The sequence below is a fragment of the Mustela nigripes genome, chromosome X (genome assembly GCF_022355385.1).
Source record: "Mustela nigripes isolate SB6536 chromosome X, MUSNIG.SB6536, whole genome shotgun sequence".
NCBI lineage: Eukaryota > Metazoa > Chordata > Mammalia > Carnivora > Mustelidae > Mustela > Mustela nigripes.
This window is the reverse complement of record NC_081575.1, coordinates 26,654,422-26,672,162: the sequence shown is the minus strand read 5'-3', so window position 1 is coordinate 26,672,162 and position 17,741 is coordinate 26,654,422. Positions and strand designations below refer to the sequence as shown.

The window sequence follows — 17,741 nt, the reverse complement described above, 5'->3', positions numbered from 1 at the left end:
CAGCAATGACTTGATCAATTTCCTTGAGAAAAAAAAAAAAGTCCTTACACTGGATTAATTTCTCTTGAAATGGCAGATAGCAGCAGCTACAGACCTCAATCTATGGTACATTATTAAGCAATTCACCTTTTTCTTGTTATGTCATGACTTTTCTCTGCTTGTGAGCACTTCCGGCAGCACTAGAAGCACTTCGAATGGGTCCCAGGGTGTTATGCAAGGCGTACGGTATCACAATAAACACGAAAAATATGTAAGAACCGTGAGAGATCACTTTTTACTGCAATACACAATTTGCTGGGGAGATGAACTGCTCACACAGAGATGATTAGCATCACACAGTATTTTAAGCGGATACTCAACAACACTTGAGCTCACTGCATAGCAACAGGGGGTGGTTACAAAATTATTATAGTAGTATGGTATTACAGGTAGTTTTATGCAGTTATGACTTAATACTAAATCTTCACATATGTTTACATCTCTCTTGACTGAATGGTACATTGTACAGTCTGTAAATGTGCATGTAAGTAAGTTCTGGTAAATTTTAACTTTGTAGAATAGATTGGTGTATATTTTATTGTAGCAAATGATAAAACAGAATGGTATCTACATGTGTTTTATGCATTCATGACATACCTAACTTTTTCTTGATTTTTTCAATATTTCTAGGCTATGTGATTTGTAAGTTTTTTCAAATTTGTTCGAGAGCTCCAAAAATATTTCCAATACATTTACTGAAAAAAATCCACATGTAAGTGAATCTGCATAGTTCGAACCCATGTTTGTTCAAGGATCAACTGTATTATTAAATAATCCACCTAAAGCACTTAGTTCACGGCCTAGCACACATAAATATTAATGGCTCCATAAATATTAGTTGTTGTTGTTAAGCTAGATACTCTACTTGGCGAATTCGTAAGACCAGAACTCTTTTGGAAGAACCAATTCTAATATCATCTCTTTCTACGCCTTCCCCAACTTCCACAGGGTGAAATAACTCACTCTCTTCCCTATCCTCCCAAATAACATTATATATACTGCATAAAGCAACTACTAAACCAGACTGTGATTGTACATACACCTGTTCCCCCAGCAGACTGGCCAGGGACAGTATCACTGGGCAGACAGTATCACTGCATACTGTTAAATCTAGTCAAACTAGAGAAGAAACTATTTTAATTAGAATAACCATACCACTGCATAAATATAAAAGATATGGCAATCAACAGCCTTGCTGAAAACACTTGTAATACAGCAGTTATTTAGCAGCATATAAACCGACAAGTATACGATTTTCATAATTAAATTTCAGTTTGCCAAGAAGTAAAAGCACACAAACGAAGAGAAGAGAAATTTTTCAGAAGTTGATTCAAGGAGATAGTTCTGCATAATTCCATTAGATTTTCCAAAAAAGAAAAATGTTTATAAGATCTTATTTATTTGAGAAAGAGAGAGAGAAAGCACACATGCAAGCAGGGATAAGAGAAGAGGGAGAGGGAAAGGCAGAGAATCCCAAGCAGACTGTGTGCCGAGCACAGAGCCCAATGCAGGGCAGTATCCACAACCCATGAGGTCACAAATTAAGCCAAAACCAAGAGTCAGAAGCTTAACTGACTGAGCCACTGGGGCACCCCAGGAAAAATCTTTATTATGATAACTTTTGGCAGAAGAAATTTCAGAACTTTGACTACCTTTTCTAAGCCATGAAATTTATTATGCAAATTGAACAAAGGCCATAGTAGGCCTTTAAAAACAGACTCACCCTATAATATGATGCATTAAAGATTATTAGATTTTACAGCTATGCAAACATGACAACTACAAAAATTAACTTGGTAGTCAAAATAAGCTAAAAGGCACAAAAATTGATAGTCATTCTATCTGCAGTATATAATCGGCTATACCATTAAGCAAATACTCCTGGGCTTTCTCAGAACTGAGGCTCAGACATAAGTTGGCTGGAAGAAAGTAAATTAATCCAAATATACTTTAGGTTAATATGAAGAAAAGTAAATTAAAACTTACTTCATGATATATTTGGCTCTGTCTATTGTTTGGGCTTTAACTTTTACTAAAAGTGGGTGACTGTTATAAGTTTCATTCTTCCATTGGCCATACAGACGATATCTTAAAAAACGATGAGATGAAGAATTAGGAAAAGTTAAATACTTAGAGGTTAATGCACTAGAATAGTAGTTAAAAATACAAAAATATTATGTATTTACCTATGCTGATATGGAAATGTTTTAAACATTCCCCACAGTTCCTCAGACATACAAGCATTGCAGTCCATCAAAGAAAGAGATGGAAGAAGTACCTGGTCAGTAATGCTAAGTAAACAGCTAAGGATAACTTCCTAAGAAAAAGGGAGGAAAAATTATTTTAGTAAAAGGTCCACATTAACCCCCCCTCCCCCCGCAAAATAAGTCTATGTCAGCCTTGGAAAAAGTCCATTCCTTGATCTCATACCACACCACATCTAATTTCCCACACTATCACTGCCCTTTTCACAATGGATATTTGTGCTTCTCCATCTAAGGGAGCGATGAGGTAAGGTAAGGAAAGGGGTAGCAGGAGAATAAGGGACTCGTATTATCCCTCTTCCTTTCTCAACATGGTAATCCTCAAAAATAGGAGTTATCAATCTTAAAAAATATATCAAAAACTATACTAAGCACGTGGAGTACAAAATATTCACACAGGTGATTAAAGCTTGTTCACAGTAAAATTTACAGTATGCTGTACAAAGACAAATCAAATACAATACATTGGATTTTTCTAGTCTCTTACCGTTTTCTCTTTATCTTCTTGTTTGCTTCCATCAGACTGAAACTAAAATTAAAAAAAACTATAAATAAAATGCAAAAAAGGTTAAGATTATGATGTCACAATTTAACATCTAATTTGAAAAAATTAACTTGCACATGGTTGTGAATTATTTCCTTACTTTCTAAATAAGTGTAGATTTTAAATATAACCAGTATTACGAATTAACATTTTTAAATTTCACCTATATTTCTAACTTTCAAATCATTTGCAACATTCATGAATTTTAAATGTCAATATTATAAGCCAATTCTTTTCTCAACCTCATTAACACAAACCAAAGCATCTTAAAAATTGGATCTAAGAATTTATTATAAGATTGTATCCAGCACAATTTAGTTAATAATGCATTTGCATTCTTCCATCCAGAAGTTCTGATTTTCTGCTATGGAATTAGTAAAATCTAAGACTAAAGCAGTAACACAAAAGATTAAACCCAAAGAAATTTAAACTATGTTTTAATTCACCATTACTTAAACTCTCAATGAGAAGCCCAAAATATTAGTAACACTACTGACAAAGACCAAACCACTGCCTAAGTTGGCCTGAACGAAAAAACTTGAGCATTTCCTATCAGTGATTTGCAGATGGACTGCCGAAGTACCATGTTTGATGCTGATGCTGTCCATTCATTCAAAATGAAACAGTAGTACTTGTGTGTGCATACAGGCAAGTGGAGAGTTAGAGTGTGCAAAGGCCAAAAGGACAATTGAAGCACGGATAGCCAAGGACAATCTAGATTTCTGGGAAGAATTTAACTCAATACCAAGTGATGAAGGGGAAAAACGCTAACATGCAGCTAACAAGCTTATTTACCTTCTTGGCAGAGATGGGTATTTTGTGCACGTATGTTTTCATACTTGGTAATTTAATGGATACTACTAAAGAGAAATCTAACTTCTGTGCAACATTTCCACATAAGACTAGTTCTGGGACTGCTGCATCATCTTGATGGGGGAAAAATAACACATAATCCCCCCCCCCACTTTTTTTAATCAGCAAGTTAAAAAGATATGGTTCCCTTTCACAGAAACAACTATTAAGTCAACATGTATCCTGGTCAGCAAGTAAAGGTCAGGTTATGAAGAAATAGCCTGGCAGAAAACAAAGTAGATAGCTGCTTTGGTTTGGTTTGATTTGGTTTGGTTTGGGGCAGGGGGGTAATTCTGGTGGCATATTAGGAAGAACTAGATTTACAGTATATTCTGTCGGGGATAAAGACAGTTAAGCTACTCCTTTTCTAGTGTATTATAATTCTAATGAAGCTACACATAGTTTTCTACATAGAAATAAAACATTTTCTTACCTACTAAACTGTCTTAATTCCTTTACTAAATACTTATTTAAGTTTGTAATGTCTATATGTCCATTAGATACATTCCAATCCCTTGATGCTTTCTTTTTCTTTTAGTTTAATTTGCTTTTTAATTTAGAGTAAATATAAAACTCTCCATTCCCATTGTACAACATGAAAATTTTATGGAATGGCCAGTCCAGGAAGAAAGGGAGGAAGAAAAAAGGGGGAAAAACAAAATATATCCATTTCATTCATTCATTTACTATGTGCCAGACACTGGGGATTCAAAGATGAACTCCTATCTTTGAGGAAGTGACAAAGACAGTTCCCATCTTTGAGGATCTCTTGAAGCAGAGTTTACACTTACCAATGGACCATTAGGAACTGAATTTTTATGTCAGAATAAAATCAAGCATAATTATGCCTAGACAGACCATCAGCTAAAAATAGCCCCAAGCAAGTTCCATTCTTGCCCTATAGTGAGGGAGCAGATGACAAGGCTGCATAAAAGAACTGGGCAGAAAAAGAATGTAGGTCCACTAAGAGGTGGTTTCTCGAGAGTCAAGAAATAAAGCTTGGTAAAAAGTTGTAGATTTAACTAGATAAATTACTTTATCACTGATGTCCTACTTTTACTATCTCCAATCCCTGAATATTTGAAATGTTACTTTATACTTTATTTCAGAAAAGAAAAAAAAGAAAAGTAGGTAAGATATGTGACTAGATTTGAACCTGAAGCTAGATCTAAGTACACTGTGGCACCATTTTCACCTTCCTAATTTTCACCTTTCTTATTTTTCTCCTTCTTATTAACTGCCATTTATGGAGTACTCACTATGTGCCATCATACAGTAGACTAAGAATTTCCCTTTTAGGTCTTAAAACTGTAAGGAAAATCTTTTTGCTAGAAAGGATCCAACTAAGACCCATCAAAATAACTTAGAAATAGGAAAATATAACCTATAGGTTAAAAGTTACAAGGCCATGAGTTTACCGAGCCTGAAGAAGAGATAAATGAATTGCCTTTCAATGTTTTGGTTCAAAGCTTTGTTTTTATCTTTTAATCAGGAACTCTTAAAATTTTATAAAACAGAAACAATCAGTAATATTGATACTACATCATTTCTGAAAACAGAGATACTAAATGGAACAGTACTATCTTCCAACACTTCTCATTTTTAAATCAGTACAAATCTGTAGCAAAGAATTAATAATATGGTCACCAGTACACAGGATGACCATATGTGCTGGTTCTTGCTTTTTATCCCAGTGTATATAATAGCAACAACCTTTCCATCTTGAGTATCCTAGTTTAGACAATAAAGCACATGGTCTCCCTTCCCTACCACATGAGTAGCATTCAAATTGCAGGAAATGGACTTGTGAGAGTGGTTTAAACATTAAAATATAGCAAACAAAACAAAATGCTAAATAGCTACTCTTGGTTTCATAAAATTCACCACCCAAAAGTAATTACTTTGGTTAAAAATCTGATTATGATATGAAACTGTGCTGTTTTACACAAGCATAGTTCTAACAAGCGGTGTGTAAAAATGGGTATTTTTGGTGCACTTAATGAATATGAGTATGTGATTTACTTAAATGAATTCTCTTCATAAATGGAGTTCATAACAAACAAAAGTCTGTTGTAAAACAAAAAAATTGCCCTGTAAATCTATCTTTAGGGAAAAGTAAAGGTTTCATATGGAATTCATTTAAAGGGATATGCCCTTGTGTTTTACTTTACATTCCCCCAAAAGCGGACCCTATTCAAGTGCAGACATAATTTATTTGGGAAGCAACCCTAGGTACCACTAGTAGGAATTATTCCTGTGAGTTAACTGGAGCTTAATCCCACTGGGGACTCTGAGGGTCCCAGAAGAGATACAACTCAGGATTATCCCATCTCAAAGCATGGTAGTTAAACACTAACACCAATCATTTCACTGGTTGAGAGCTGGGGAGAGGGGGGCAAGGTGAATTAGTTCTCCAGTAATTCCAGGATACCAATTCCTATACTACCTATGTGGCCAGAAAAGCCCTCAAAGAGAGATGCAGGTGCCAATAGTTGAAAATTGGGCTGGCACACACCAAAATGATAAGGATCTAGTGTACAGCCAAAAGAATACAGATGGAATCTAATAGCATCTGCTATGCCCTGCATGGACAAATGGCCAAACCTCCAAGAGCTGAATCTTTCACAAATATTTTTCATTTTTACATCCTACATTTTTTTCCCTGAAACTGAACACTGGGGTTCCAATTTCAGAAAACCATCTTTGAGAGGAGGCACAAGGATCGAATCAACTGCTTACAGTGTGCATCTGGTGCCCACTAAAAATTTGACCTGTCTTTCTTACACAAAATATACTTCTTAAAATTACACCGTTTTTACACAGAGTCTACATCTGCCTATTAACAGACTTAGTATCTGCCTATCTTGTATGTTTTTATATTTCTCTTAAGTAAAAAGCATAGTTAATGGTAAAAATTAAGAACCTATTTTTAATTTTATTACCTTAACTATGATTCTACATCTTGATTAGAATTGTCATATAAAGATGTCATCACATATGACATCTTGAGCTAAGATGACCTTAGTTCAAATACAGGTGACAATATAAGTATAAATATAAACATCCTAACAGTTCTTCCCTGCTCAGGCTCATTAAATAGCAAGAATGTTATAGATTAAATCTGGTCTCCAACTTTGGAGTTCATTTGCTTTGTATAAGACTTACAATAGCAAAAGTACATACAGGAGCTTAGTAAACAATGCCATTGAGAGCTGCATCTGTCTCTCGAACAATAAGAATTATAATGCAAGGTTCTAATTCTCCTAAAAATATTCTTACAAAATTTTTGTCTACTTGAAATTGGAAACTGACATGTCTATAGCTACCCCTCGCTGGTCCATTCACAAAGCCCAGCAATAAAAATTTGATAAAAAATTGGTTTTGTTACTAATTTATAACATAAATTTCCACAATAAAATGGGGGAACATCTGATTACCACCATAATGTAAAGAAGTCAAAGACATTCCTATATAAAAATCAAATCTGCTCTGGGGCGCCTGGGTGGCTCAGTGTGTTGAGCCTCTGCCTTCAGTTCGGGTCCTGATCTTGGGGTCCTGGGATCGAGCCCCACATCAGGCTCTTTGCTCAGTGGGGAGCCTGCTTCTTCCTCTCTGCTGCTCTGCCTACTTATGATCTCTCTGTCAAATAAAAATCTTTTTAAAAAAATAAAATCTGCTCTGATGGGTAAATGAAGCTGCTACTTTAAAGTAGTATCTAAAAAAAAAATAAAGTAGTATCTATTATTTAAAGACAGAAATAGATGAAAGTATATTAATACTTTAAAACAAATCATCAAAAGCCAGTGCAGTGACAACTAACAAAAGTTGTAACTTACTATGTTCTGAAGAATTCATGACAACTTTAACTCTCTGAAGTTGAATGCCTAGTTAATGTTCGTATCTAATAATGTTTAGACAAATCTTATTTGATTCTCACTGCAACCCCAGGAACTAGGTAAGACAAGTATTATTACCACTCATCTCTGGCATAGAAAAGTCACATTACTAACATGTAGCTAGCAGCTCATCCTGATGAAACCAGTTAACCTAACAATCAGTATGCAATGCCTTAAATTACTTTGTTTGGGGACAGCCTTAAATGAAGACTCTTTGTGGGCAAGCTAGGTTCTAAAGTCAGTGCATACAATGAAAATTACATATACTCACAATTACCCTTAAAAGTCCCTTAAAGTATCTGTAAAGTACACAGATACATTATCTTTCATTTAAGTCCACTACAAGACTGTTCTCCCCCTGTAGTATTAGAAGAAATCACTGTTAATCACTTGAACATGAGATGGGAATATGAATTCATATGAACATGAAATAAGTAACTGGCTTGCATTTAGGGGCCATGTCACATGAACACGCATTACTTTAAAAACTAGAGTCACACAGAATATGGTTAGAGACCTTAGAAACTGAATCAAACTAAGAGAAAAAAAATCCTCCCATTTTGCCCTTACTCCTAGGCATATACACTTGAGTATTTGGATGGAACAAGCCTGGCCACTTTCATACAAATTAAGCACAAGTATGGTATAATTCCCCTGTACTTGTCCCTTTGTCCAGAAGGAATGTTAACTTTGAGCTCTAATCTACACAACCAGAGTAGATCTTCAATTTTGAAAAGAAAAACAAAACAAAAACAGTAAATATCAAGCCAAAATTCTAAAGTAACTGGTTTAAAAAGTAGAGCTTTGGAATCAGTGGGCTAAGGCAGATTCTGTCCCTAGCAACCCCGATTTTTATTATGAAAAATTTCAAGTTTATGTAAAAGTTGAATGGGTGGATACTGCACTATCAATAAACACCTCTTATACCTACTTTGCAGATTCAACAATTAATATTTTGCCCTGTTGACAAAAAAAAGCAGGCATGACATTTTATCTCAAAATAATTCAGTATGCATCTCCTAAAAAGGACATTCTTCCACATTACCACAATATCATTATCACAGCTAGCTATTCCTAACTAATATCATCCAATGTCCAATCTAAGGAATATTCTGACCCTCTGACTCTAGGTTTTTCAAGCTTCATCTATTAATCAATTTAAAGTACTCTGGTTTTTACCAAAGGTCAATAAAAAAAGAGCCATATAAATAGCCTGGCCAGACAAATGAATTAAGATAACAGAGTGAAACAGAATTTCTCTCCCCTATCCCTAATGCAATGAACAAGATATGCCGTGTTGTTTTAATGCTCCAAATTCACCACCAACCAAGCAAGAAAAAAGAAAACTATGCTATTAACTTCAAGGGGATGGAAGACAGACAGACAAAGACACACAGACACAGACACACACACACACACGCACACACACGCACACACGATTCTGGTACTACACACAGCGTGGTATGGCTCCTGCCCTTAACCCAATCCCAGTAGTACAGACCAAGGAAGTTAAGTCAACAAATCCTTTAGGCACTAAGAAAGACCTGCAAGGTAAGTGAGTAGACTGAGGAAAAACTCTTGTGAATAGGAGCCCAGCAGGACTCTGGCAAAGGAAGAACCAGCTGCTAAAGCCTGCTGTCATTCAAAAGAACTGTGCTGGGGCGCCTGGGTGGCACAGTGGGTTAAAGCCTCTGCCTTCAGCTCAGGTCATGATCCCAGGGTTCTGGGATCGAGCCCACATGGGGCTCTCTGCTCAGCAGGGAGCCTGCTTCCCCCTCTCCCTCTGCCTGTCTCTCTGCCTACTTGTGATCTCTGTCAAATAAATAAATAAAATCTTCAAAAAAAAAAAAAAACAAGAACTGTGCTTAGATGGCTAAGGAGTCAAAGCCTAAGGGAGCTGGCATACCCACACGGCTGGGCATGCCTAGTACAGGACAGGTAACAGTATCTCAGAAGAGAAAGAGAGATACTCTAAATGAGGGCTATACTCAGCCTCACTGAGCTCATTCACTTCCCATGATAGACTACAGAGAAGACTGAAAGAAGAACTCAATACTCAGACTGTAGCTTGGGGGTTAGGGCTGGTCATAAATAAGGTAGGAAAGGTAAGAGGATCCACTCCACTGTATCAGAAAAAAGTTGTAAACAGAGCTATACATATTAAGATGAAAAGAAATGCTGTGGCTACAATAGAAACATAAATAGCATGCCTCTCCCCTGCCAAAAAAAAGCATATAAAAGGTAAATGAACTCAGTATGGATGAAAGTAGAACACAAGGACAGAGGCAGATTCTCCACAAGTATCTACATATAGTCATAGAAAAAAGTCTTAAGGATGATCCTGATAAAACAAGAAAAGCTTGATGAGATACACAGACTGAGATGAAAACAGATTGTTGAGATAAACAAAATAACAAAATACCACTAACAGATTTAATTTAAAATAGCAAGGAATTTCAAGAATTGCAAAATTTAGATAACCTATCATTTCTTCCACTTCAGACACACTACATTTGTAGAGGCGGGAGAGCATGATGATTTTGAGCTTGGTCTCTAAATCCAGACTGCCTGGATTGACATCAGTCCTGCCCTGTATTAACAGTGTGACCTGGGACAATTTACATAATCTAAAGCATAAAGGGTATGATAAAGATTAAATGAGCTGATTCACATGAAGTACTTACTCATAACAGGACCTGGCCCAGAGTAAAGAGCTCAATATTAAATGTCACTATCACAAACAACTTAATCCATTAACATCAGCTGGATGCAAAAAAGCACCAAGGAATTCATCTTCAGGTGTGTAGGTGCTGTCAAAACCATTTAAGTGTATCAGATGAGCATGTTAAAGCTATGCTCTATAATTCAAGAAAATTAAAGATAGTAAAATCTGCCCATTCATATAGAAATATTCTTTAGAACTACCCCTTCTTTTAAGGCTGAAATAAAGACCAAAATTGGTCAATATACTAGAATAACAGTTCTCAAAGTTTGGTCTTTGAATAAGTAGCATCAGCATCACCTGGTAACTTGTTAGAAATGCAAACTCTCTGCAAACTCTCTTCAGTGGGTTCCACACCAGACCTACTGAATCAGAAATTCTGAGGATAGGACCCAACAATGTGTTTTTGTTTTATTTTGGTTTTGTTTTGTTTTTACAGAGAGAAAGATCACAAGTAGGCAGAGAGTCAGGCAGAGAGAGAGGGGGAAGCAGGCTCCCTGCTGAGCAGAGAGCCCGATGTGGGATGTGGGGCTCGATCCCAGGACCCTGAGATCATGACCTGAGCCGAAGGCAGCAGCTTAATCCACTGAGCCACCCAGGCGCCCCTCCAACAATGTGTTTTAAGATGAGCTCCAGGTGAGTCTAATGTATGCGGAAGTTTGAAGATAACTGTACTAAATGGTCCTATGCTATGTACCTCAAACTTAAGAAACACACAGAGATAAATGATTACAAGTAACTGTAGGCTAGAAGACTATTCTGTTAAGTGAAGCTGGTATAACTATATAACCAACATTTTCAAAATATGCATATATTATATATACAAGCAACCCCAAACTTATAAATGAGTTGTTAAAGTCATTTAATTATATTATTTGGAACTAAGGTCAAATTCCTCCGTTAGAAACGATCTATATTATATACCCTAGTTAAATGCCTTTCTAAGCAACAAAAGCCTTGTAAACCTATAAACACAGGACAAATGATCTGTTACAGTGAAATATTTTCATGGGTAAAAAATGAACCAAAATTCTAACTCCAATCGTTGGAAAGATTCACTTTTCCTACCACAACCTTAGCAATGAGAGAAGACAGATTTCTTCCCACACTGTGATCAAAATAAACATTTTCCTCTTCCTTTCTGCCCTTCTACCTCTGTAAAAATAGAGACTGGAGTTAGGGGCAGGCACCAGGCACAACTGTGATAGAACAGAGATACAGGAAAGCTGCAATGGAATGGCAGAGGGGAGGGGTGACCACTTTAGCACCTGCACATGTTGGTAACAATACTGTCTATGTTTGTGCATATGTTCATGCATATGTCTATGTACAGGACTTCCACAAGCTGGAGGTTTGGTCTCCTGCTTACAGGTTTATAACACTTGCAGCCAAAGAAAGAATTTCAGAACAAGATATGAACATTAAGATGTTCAGTTAAAAAGAATAGCATTAGCGGGTGAAGGTAAGATGAGAAAGAAGCTATTTACATTGTCAAAAAAGTATCTTCCCACAAGGTATGTATTAGCAACAAAGGAAAAAAAATAATTGTACCCTAGAGAAACCTGGTAGTGCATTACCTTAACCAAGTGATCAATGTTAACATCACCAGTAATGGGATAGACTGACTTCATGTGCTTCCCAATGTGAGGCACTGGAAAAGACAACCCTTTTGTTCTTTGAACAGGCACTAGTAACATGACTCATCCCTTTCAGACTATAAGAATTAAAATAATGAAACATCATTATACCTCCTTTTTATATATATTATATAATAAATGATTTATAAGTAATAAACTACTCATATTTGTTTAATAATACAGTATCAATGTTAATTTATTGATTTTGATAATTATGGTGATTTTTTTTTAGAAGATTTTATTTATTTGAGAGAGAGAGAGAGAGCATGGGCAGAGGGGGAAAGCTGAGGGAGAAGCAGACTCCCTGCTGAGCCCAATGTGGGACACAATCCCAGGACTCTGGGATCATGATCTGGGCCAAAGGCAGATGCTTAACCGACTAAGCCACCCAGGCACCCAGCAGATTTCTTTAGAGTACCTTTACACAATGTAAATTTGTGAGTATTTAAAAAAAAAAACAGGTAACTATCAAAAATCAAATCAAGTATTAGGTGTCAAGGGATTAATATACAACAGCTGATAAATTTTCTGTACGGTTACTGTTGTCAAAAATTGAAATTAGATGCAATCGCCAAATACTGGAGAAAACTGTATTTGTACAATTTGCAGATTGTTTTGGTAGCCTTGTTTTATAATGGACAAGGATGTATTCTCTATTTCAAGACCTTGGGTTAGGCAAAGATCTCTTAAAACACAAAGAGGAAACCATAAAAGTACTGCTAAATTGGAATTAATCTAAATTTAAAATTTTGCTTTTCAAAAGACAATTAACGTAATAAAAAGGCAAATCAGAGAAATAATAACAAAAGACAACCCAATTAAAATGGGTAGAGGTTTGAATAAACATTTTGATAGATGATGATTACAAATGGCAAATAAGAACATGAAAGACGCTAAACATCACCGATCATCAGGGAAACATAAATTAAAAGCACAATAGGTACCACTACACACCCACTAGAATGACTAAAATTTAAGAGTGACAATAACAAGTGCTGATGTGGATGTGGAACAACCGGAAGTCATATGCAGGGATGCAAAATGATACACACATGTTGGAAGAGTTTGGCAAAAAGTTAAACATACACTTACCCATATGGCCCAGCAATCCCATTCCTGGGGAAACAAAAACATATGCCCCCCCCAAAAAAAGACTTGTACAGGAATATTCATCGCAGCTTTATTTATAATAGCCCCCAACTAGAAACAACCCCAATGCCCATCAACTGGAGAATGCATAACCTCTGGTATGTCTATCTAATATTGCTCAGCAATAAAGGAACTACTAACACGTGCCAACAACTTGGATGATTCTCAAAAGCATTACATCAAAGAAACCAGAGAAAAAAAGAGTACATTCTATAAAATTCCATTTATATGAAGTTCTAGAAAAAGCAAGACTATAGTGACAAAAAGCCTATCAGTGGTTGCCAGGAACCAGCAACGAAGGGACAGAATTAAAGGCAAAGGGGCAAGAGGGAACTTTCTGGGGTGATGAAAATATTCTGTATCATGGTTGTGGTGGTGGACACACAACTTTGTCAAAACTCATCAAATTGTACACTTCAAATTGGTGAAGTTTACTGTATCTAAACTGCAACTCAAAGCCGATTTTAAAATTTAGTAATAGCCTACATGGCTACCATTAGGGAGTACAAGCGGAACTCTGCGGTAGTGTTCTAAGTTTTTTTATCAGGGTTGGGGATACACGGGTGTTTAGTTTGGAAAAAGTCACTGAAGTGTACAATTACGATTTGTGTTACTGTCTGTACATTTCATTTCAATAAAAAGTTTACTAGAAAAGAATGTATCCTCAACAGTCTGACTTCATACAAATAATCACAATAATTCAAAATTATAGCCAAGAAAATAACAGAGTAGAAGTAAGGGGGAAAGAAAGCTAAGTTGACCACTAAAATTATAAAGGGATTCAAAAAGCAATCACTTGTCCAAAGTACATTTTCTTCATTTTCTTTTGTGGGGGACTTGACTAATATTCTACCTAAATTTAAGAGAGAGAGAGAGAGAGTGTGTGTGTGTGTACGCACACACACACGTTTGCACATGCATATATGTGGTTAGGACATAGTGGACTTTACCCAAACCTTATTCAACGTAACCTTTTCTTAAATTAAGTTCACTTTTCGTTTCTTTTTTTTCTGTAGTTCACTTTTCATTTCTAGAGATATGCATAAGACAAATATAAACAGGACATTTTCATTCTAAAATTTAGTTTTCTGCTTAGAAGGAAAAAAAATCTTACTAACCTCTTTCATAAATGATTTGCCTATGCGCACCACTTTTGCAAATAAAATGGGATCATGTGAAAGGTGAGGACCAAGGTAACAGAACATATTAAAGACATCTCTCCTCAAATCTTCAAAGCTCTCTGCTTGTTTTGGTGCCCTCTTATTTTGCAAAGCATTAACAGGTGAACCTTTAGCACCTTTAGGAACGCCAACTCTATAAAAAGAAGCAAAATTTATATGTATACTATACAATACCCCATTTTAAATTAATACAGTCATATTAATCAGTAAGTAAAGCTTTTCTTGTTCAAATCTGATTTCTATATTTCATTTGTGCCTAGCTTTATTAATTAATACCAGATAATTTAGCTGGTTGAAAAAGACCAAACAATACTCATTTGGAAAACAAATCAGAGCTCAGAGAAGGTTTCAAATTAACTGCGTAAGGAAATCAGAGAAACACAAATTTCAAGTAACATTTAACATATATCATATGAATTTGGTTTTAGTTAAACTTGGCCAGTATCAGGAATTTGGATATGGGAATGGGGAACAAGGGATGGACCTCAGAGACACTGGAAGATGAAACAGAAAAACATGGATATAACAACAGTGATTCAAGTCAATAAAACACTTCTCAATCTGGGTTCCACTACCTAGACTGAGTATGAGGTAGGTGGTGGTAGGGAAGGTGAGCAGCATAATGAAAGAGGGTGTCACACTAAAAAGGACAGCATGCCCAGAGTTCTCACCTGCTGAGCAGGTGTCCCGCTGTGGAGTCACAGGGGTCACTCTTTGAGAAGAAGCCTTCATGGTCCATAGCCCAGGTGGCACTAAAGGCAGCAGCCAGCAGCTATGCACGAGTCACAAGGCTGGGGCTTTTGAGGCAGGCTCTGATCTGTGGGGCTGAAGCCAGAGCTGCTGCCAATACTGCTCCTAAGTATCCTGCAAGTAGGCTGAGGGCTAGAGGACTGGTCGACACAGTAACTAGGGATGATGAGAAAGGCTGCACTAGCAATTTCCAGAACAGCAGCCTATATGCCAAAAGAGATAAGGCAAGCAGAGAGGCAATGTCCTCACTTAGAGCCACTCAACCCGGGACAGAGGAAATTTACGCTAAGTAAAAACCTGAGGAATTCTCTGCCCCCCCCACCAAGAGAGGAGGAAAAGTCAAAAACAGAAGAATGGAGTTTTCACTCTCAATGGAGTAAACCCAACCTAGATGTCTAACCTATAGTTTTTAGACTACACTGCAGCACACCTTCTGCATCACCTGGTCTACACATTAGGAGACAAGTCACTGATTCATATGTATAAAACTGATACACTCTGTGAACAGTTCTTATCATCTAATAAAACATACTAAAATGTTTGCTTGGCTGGAGAAGACAAGATAAATATGCAGGTTTTTTTTTTGTAGTCCTAAGCTATTTCTACCTCAACGATTAGAAAAGCATACTGTAACATACCTTCGGTAGAGAGGCTCAATAGTTATGTGAATGAGCTTGCAAATAGCAAGGGCTATTAGCTTATGTGAAGCTGCATAGTATGGAGGCATCTGATCCATAATGTTCTGTGCATGCTGCCAATCACCGATCTTTAACAAGGCTTCCAACAAACCAAGTTTTTGGTTGTCAGGCGGCTAAAAATAAACAATTACAGCAAAGATACTCCGATTATAGATACCAATAAATCTTAGTATTTTTTTCATTTTAAAAAAATTGAGCTCAACAACCACAATAATATAAGTTAACAGCTGCCACTCATGGAAATGCATATTTCCCCTGAAAGTACAATCAAGTTTTTTAGCTACTGAAAAAAACAATAGGATATGCTCTTTCATTTAGCAGACACAGCATAACAGTTTATAGACTTGGAATTAAGTTCTATTTAATGTTTTACTGTGCCACAGGGAACTAGAATTCATTCATCTCTGAGAATCCCCTTAGGATATGAGAGACATTAACACACAAAGCACAAATATATTTTACTTAGGATACATTCTGAAATTTATTTAAGAAAAAAAATGGCAGCCTCTTTTGGGAAGGTGCCAATCAGATTAAAAACAAAACCACCTTAGCAAATCAGTATTCCAAAAACCAGATTTCACCACAATCAAAATTAATGTTATTTTCCCATAAGCTGATTAACTATTAAAAGTTAAATTTCATAATTCTAAATCCAGAAGACAATGTTAATTTTACAAAAAGGAACCATATACCTTCTCTACTTTCTCCTCTTCTTTTTCCTTTTCTTTCTCTCGCTCATCAATTTTTTCAGAAGACAATACTACCATCGTAAGTTTTCTAACAATTTGCTTAGCTTCTACAATTTCTCGTTTGTGTTCATCCATAATGCAATTATCAGCTGGAAGAAGCTAAAAATGGTTCATTAAAGTTTCATAAAACAGCTAATACTAGTTGCACATATAAAAAGCAAACACTACCTACTCTGAATTGATGAAGTTTTAAATAAGGTCTAGCCTACTAATGACCACGATCGGCCTTCTAAATAAGTTTCTCTCCATTATTTTCTTATAATCTAACAGGGTTAAGTACCTGAATTTTGTACACCTTTTAAAATCAGATAGCAGTTCAAAGTTCCACATCTTTCTGCTAGAGGGCCTACATTAATACAATACTACAACAGTTGTGCTTACCACTGAATTTATTAGTTTACTCAAGAAAATATGTAACTGCTTCATTAAAAGTATCACAGATTTCCCCTTTAAAAGTCAAACTGCAAATTAAATAAAGTACTGCATATGGATCCAAATTGGGAGATATGAGCTACTGAATTACATGAAGGGGTTAAATTTAATACCTCTAGATTAAAAATCTCAAGTAGAAAAATCATGAGCAACTTGACATCTCACTTTTCATTTTCTAATACCTATCTGATGACTTATGTCACAAACTAGTTTCTAGCTTATTATAAAAAAGAGAAAGTAGTATGTGTAGATTCAACCCTCCATTATGAAAAAGGAGTAAATATCCCCAGTACAGCCATCTTGTATGAATAGAAGGTTAATGTAGATATTTCATAAAATAAATAAGAAACACAGACATAAAGAAAAGTATAGCAACAAACCATCATAGTTCCTGCTAGGCACTATAGTGGGCTATAAAAGAAATGTTCCTGCCCCCAGAAATATATAATCTACTTCAGTAACTAAGTCTAATGCAAAGTAAATAATCATTAAACAATAAAAGGAAATAGTGAAATATTAAACTATATACTGTAGACTTCATCCCCTTAGTCCAAAATTGGAGGCAGGAGAAAAGTCACTATGGACTAATGGCAAGGAGGTAAGCAAGACTTTTTCTCATTCTTTCTACTTTCCACTGGCCATCAAACCCATTTTTATTACTTTACTTATATACCCGCCAAAGGTGCTTATTTTACCTAGATTAAGGCAACTGCCTCTAAAAACCTCCCATTATGATGACTAAACTATAAGTTTCATAGTAGTAGTAGTAGTAGTGGTAGTAGTAATCTCTTCAACCAACGTGGGGCTCAAACTGACATCCCAGAGATC

At 36.1% G+C, this 17,741-nt stretch overlaps 1 protein-coding gene across 11 annotated transcripts in view; it reads right to left on the bottom strand.

The window, feature by feature from the left end:
• Positions 1 to 17,741, bottom strand: part of THOC2 (THO complex subunit 2) — a 113,265-nt gene that overhangs the window by 40,601 nt on the left and 54,923 nt on the right. For all 11 annotated transcript variants that reach the window (XR_009401407.1, XM_059385820.1, XM_059385824.1 and 8 more), the window contains exons 10-15: positions 16,425 to 16,580; positions 15,673 to 15,845; positions 14,222 to 14,417; positions 2,791 to 2,832; positions 2,226 to 2,356; positions 2,026 to 2,127 (exon numbers count right to left, since the gene is read on the bottom strand). Coding sequence is in view for 10 of the 11 variants with exons in the window: in XM_059385820.1 (XP_059241803.1) it covers positions 2,026 to 2,127; positions 2,226 to 2,356; positions 2,791 to 2,832; positions 14,222 to 14,417; positions 15,673 to 15,845; positions 16,425 to 16,580 (800 nt within the window). In the remaining variant the exon portion in view is untranslated. The remainder of the gene's footprint in view (positions 1 to 2,025; positions 2,128 to 2,225; positions 2,357 to 2,790; positions 2,833 to 14,221; positions 14,418 to 15,672; positions 15,846 to 16,424; positions 16,581 to 17,741) is intronic.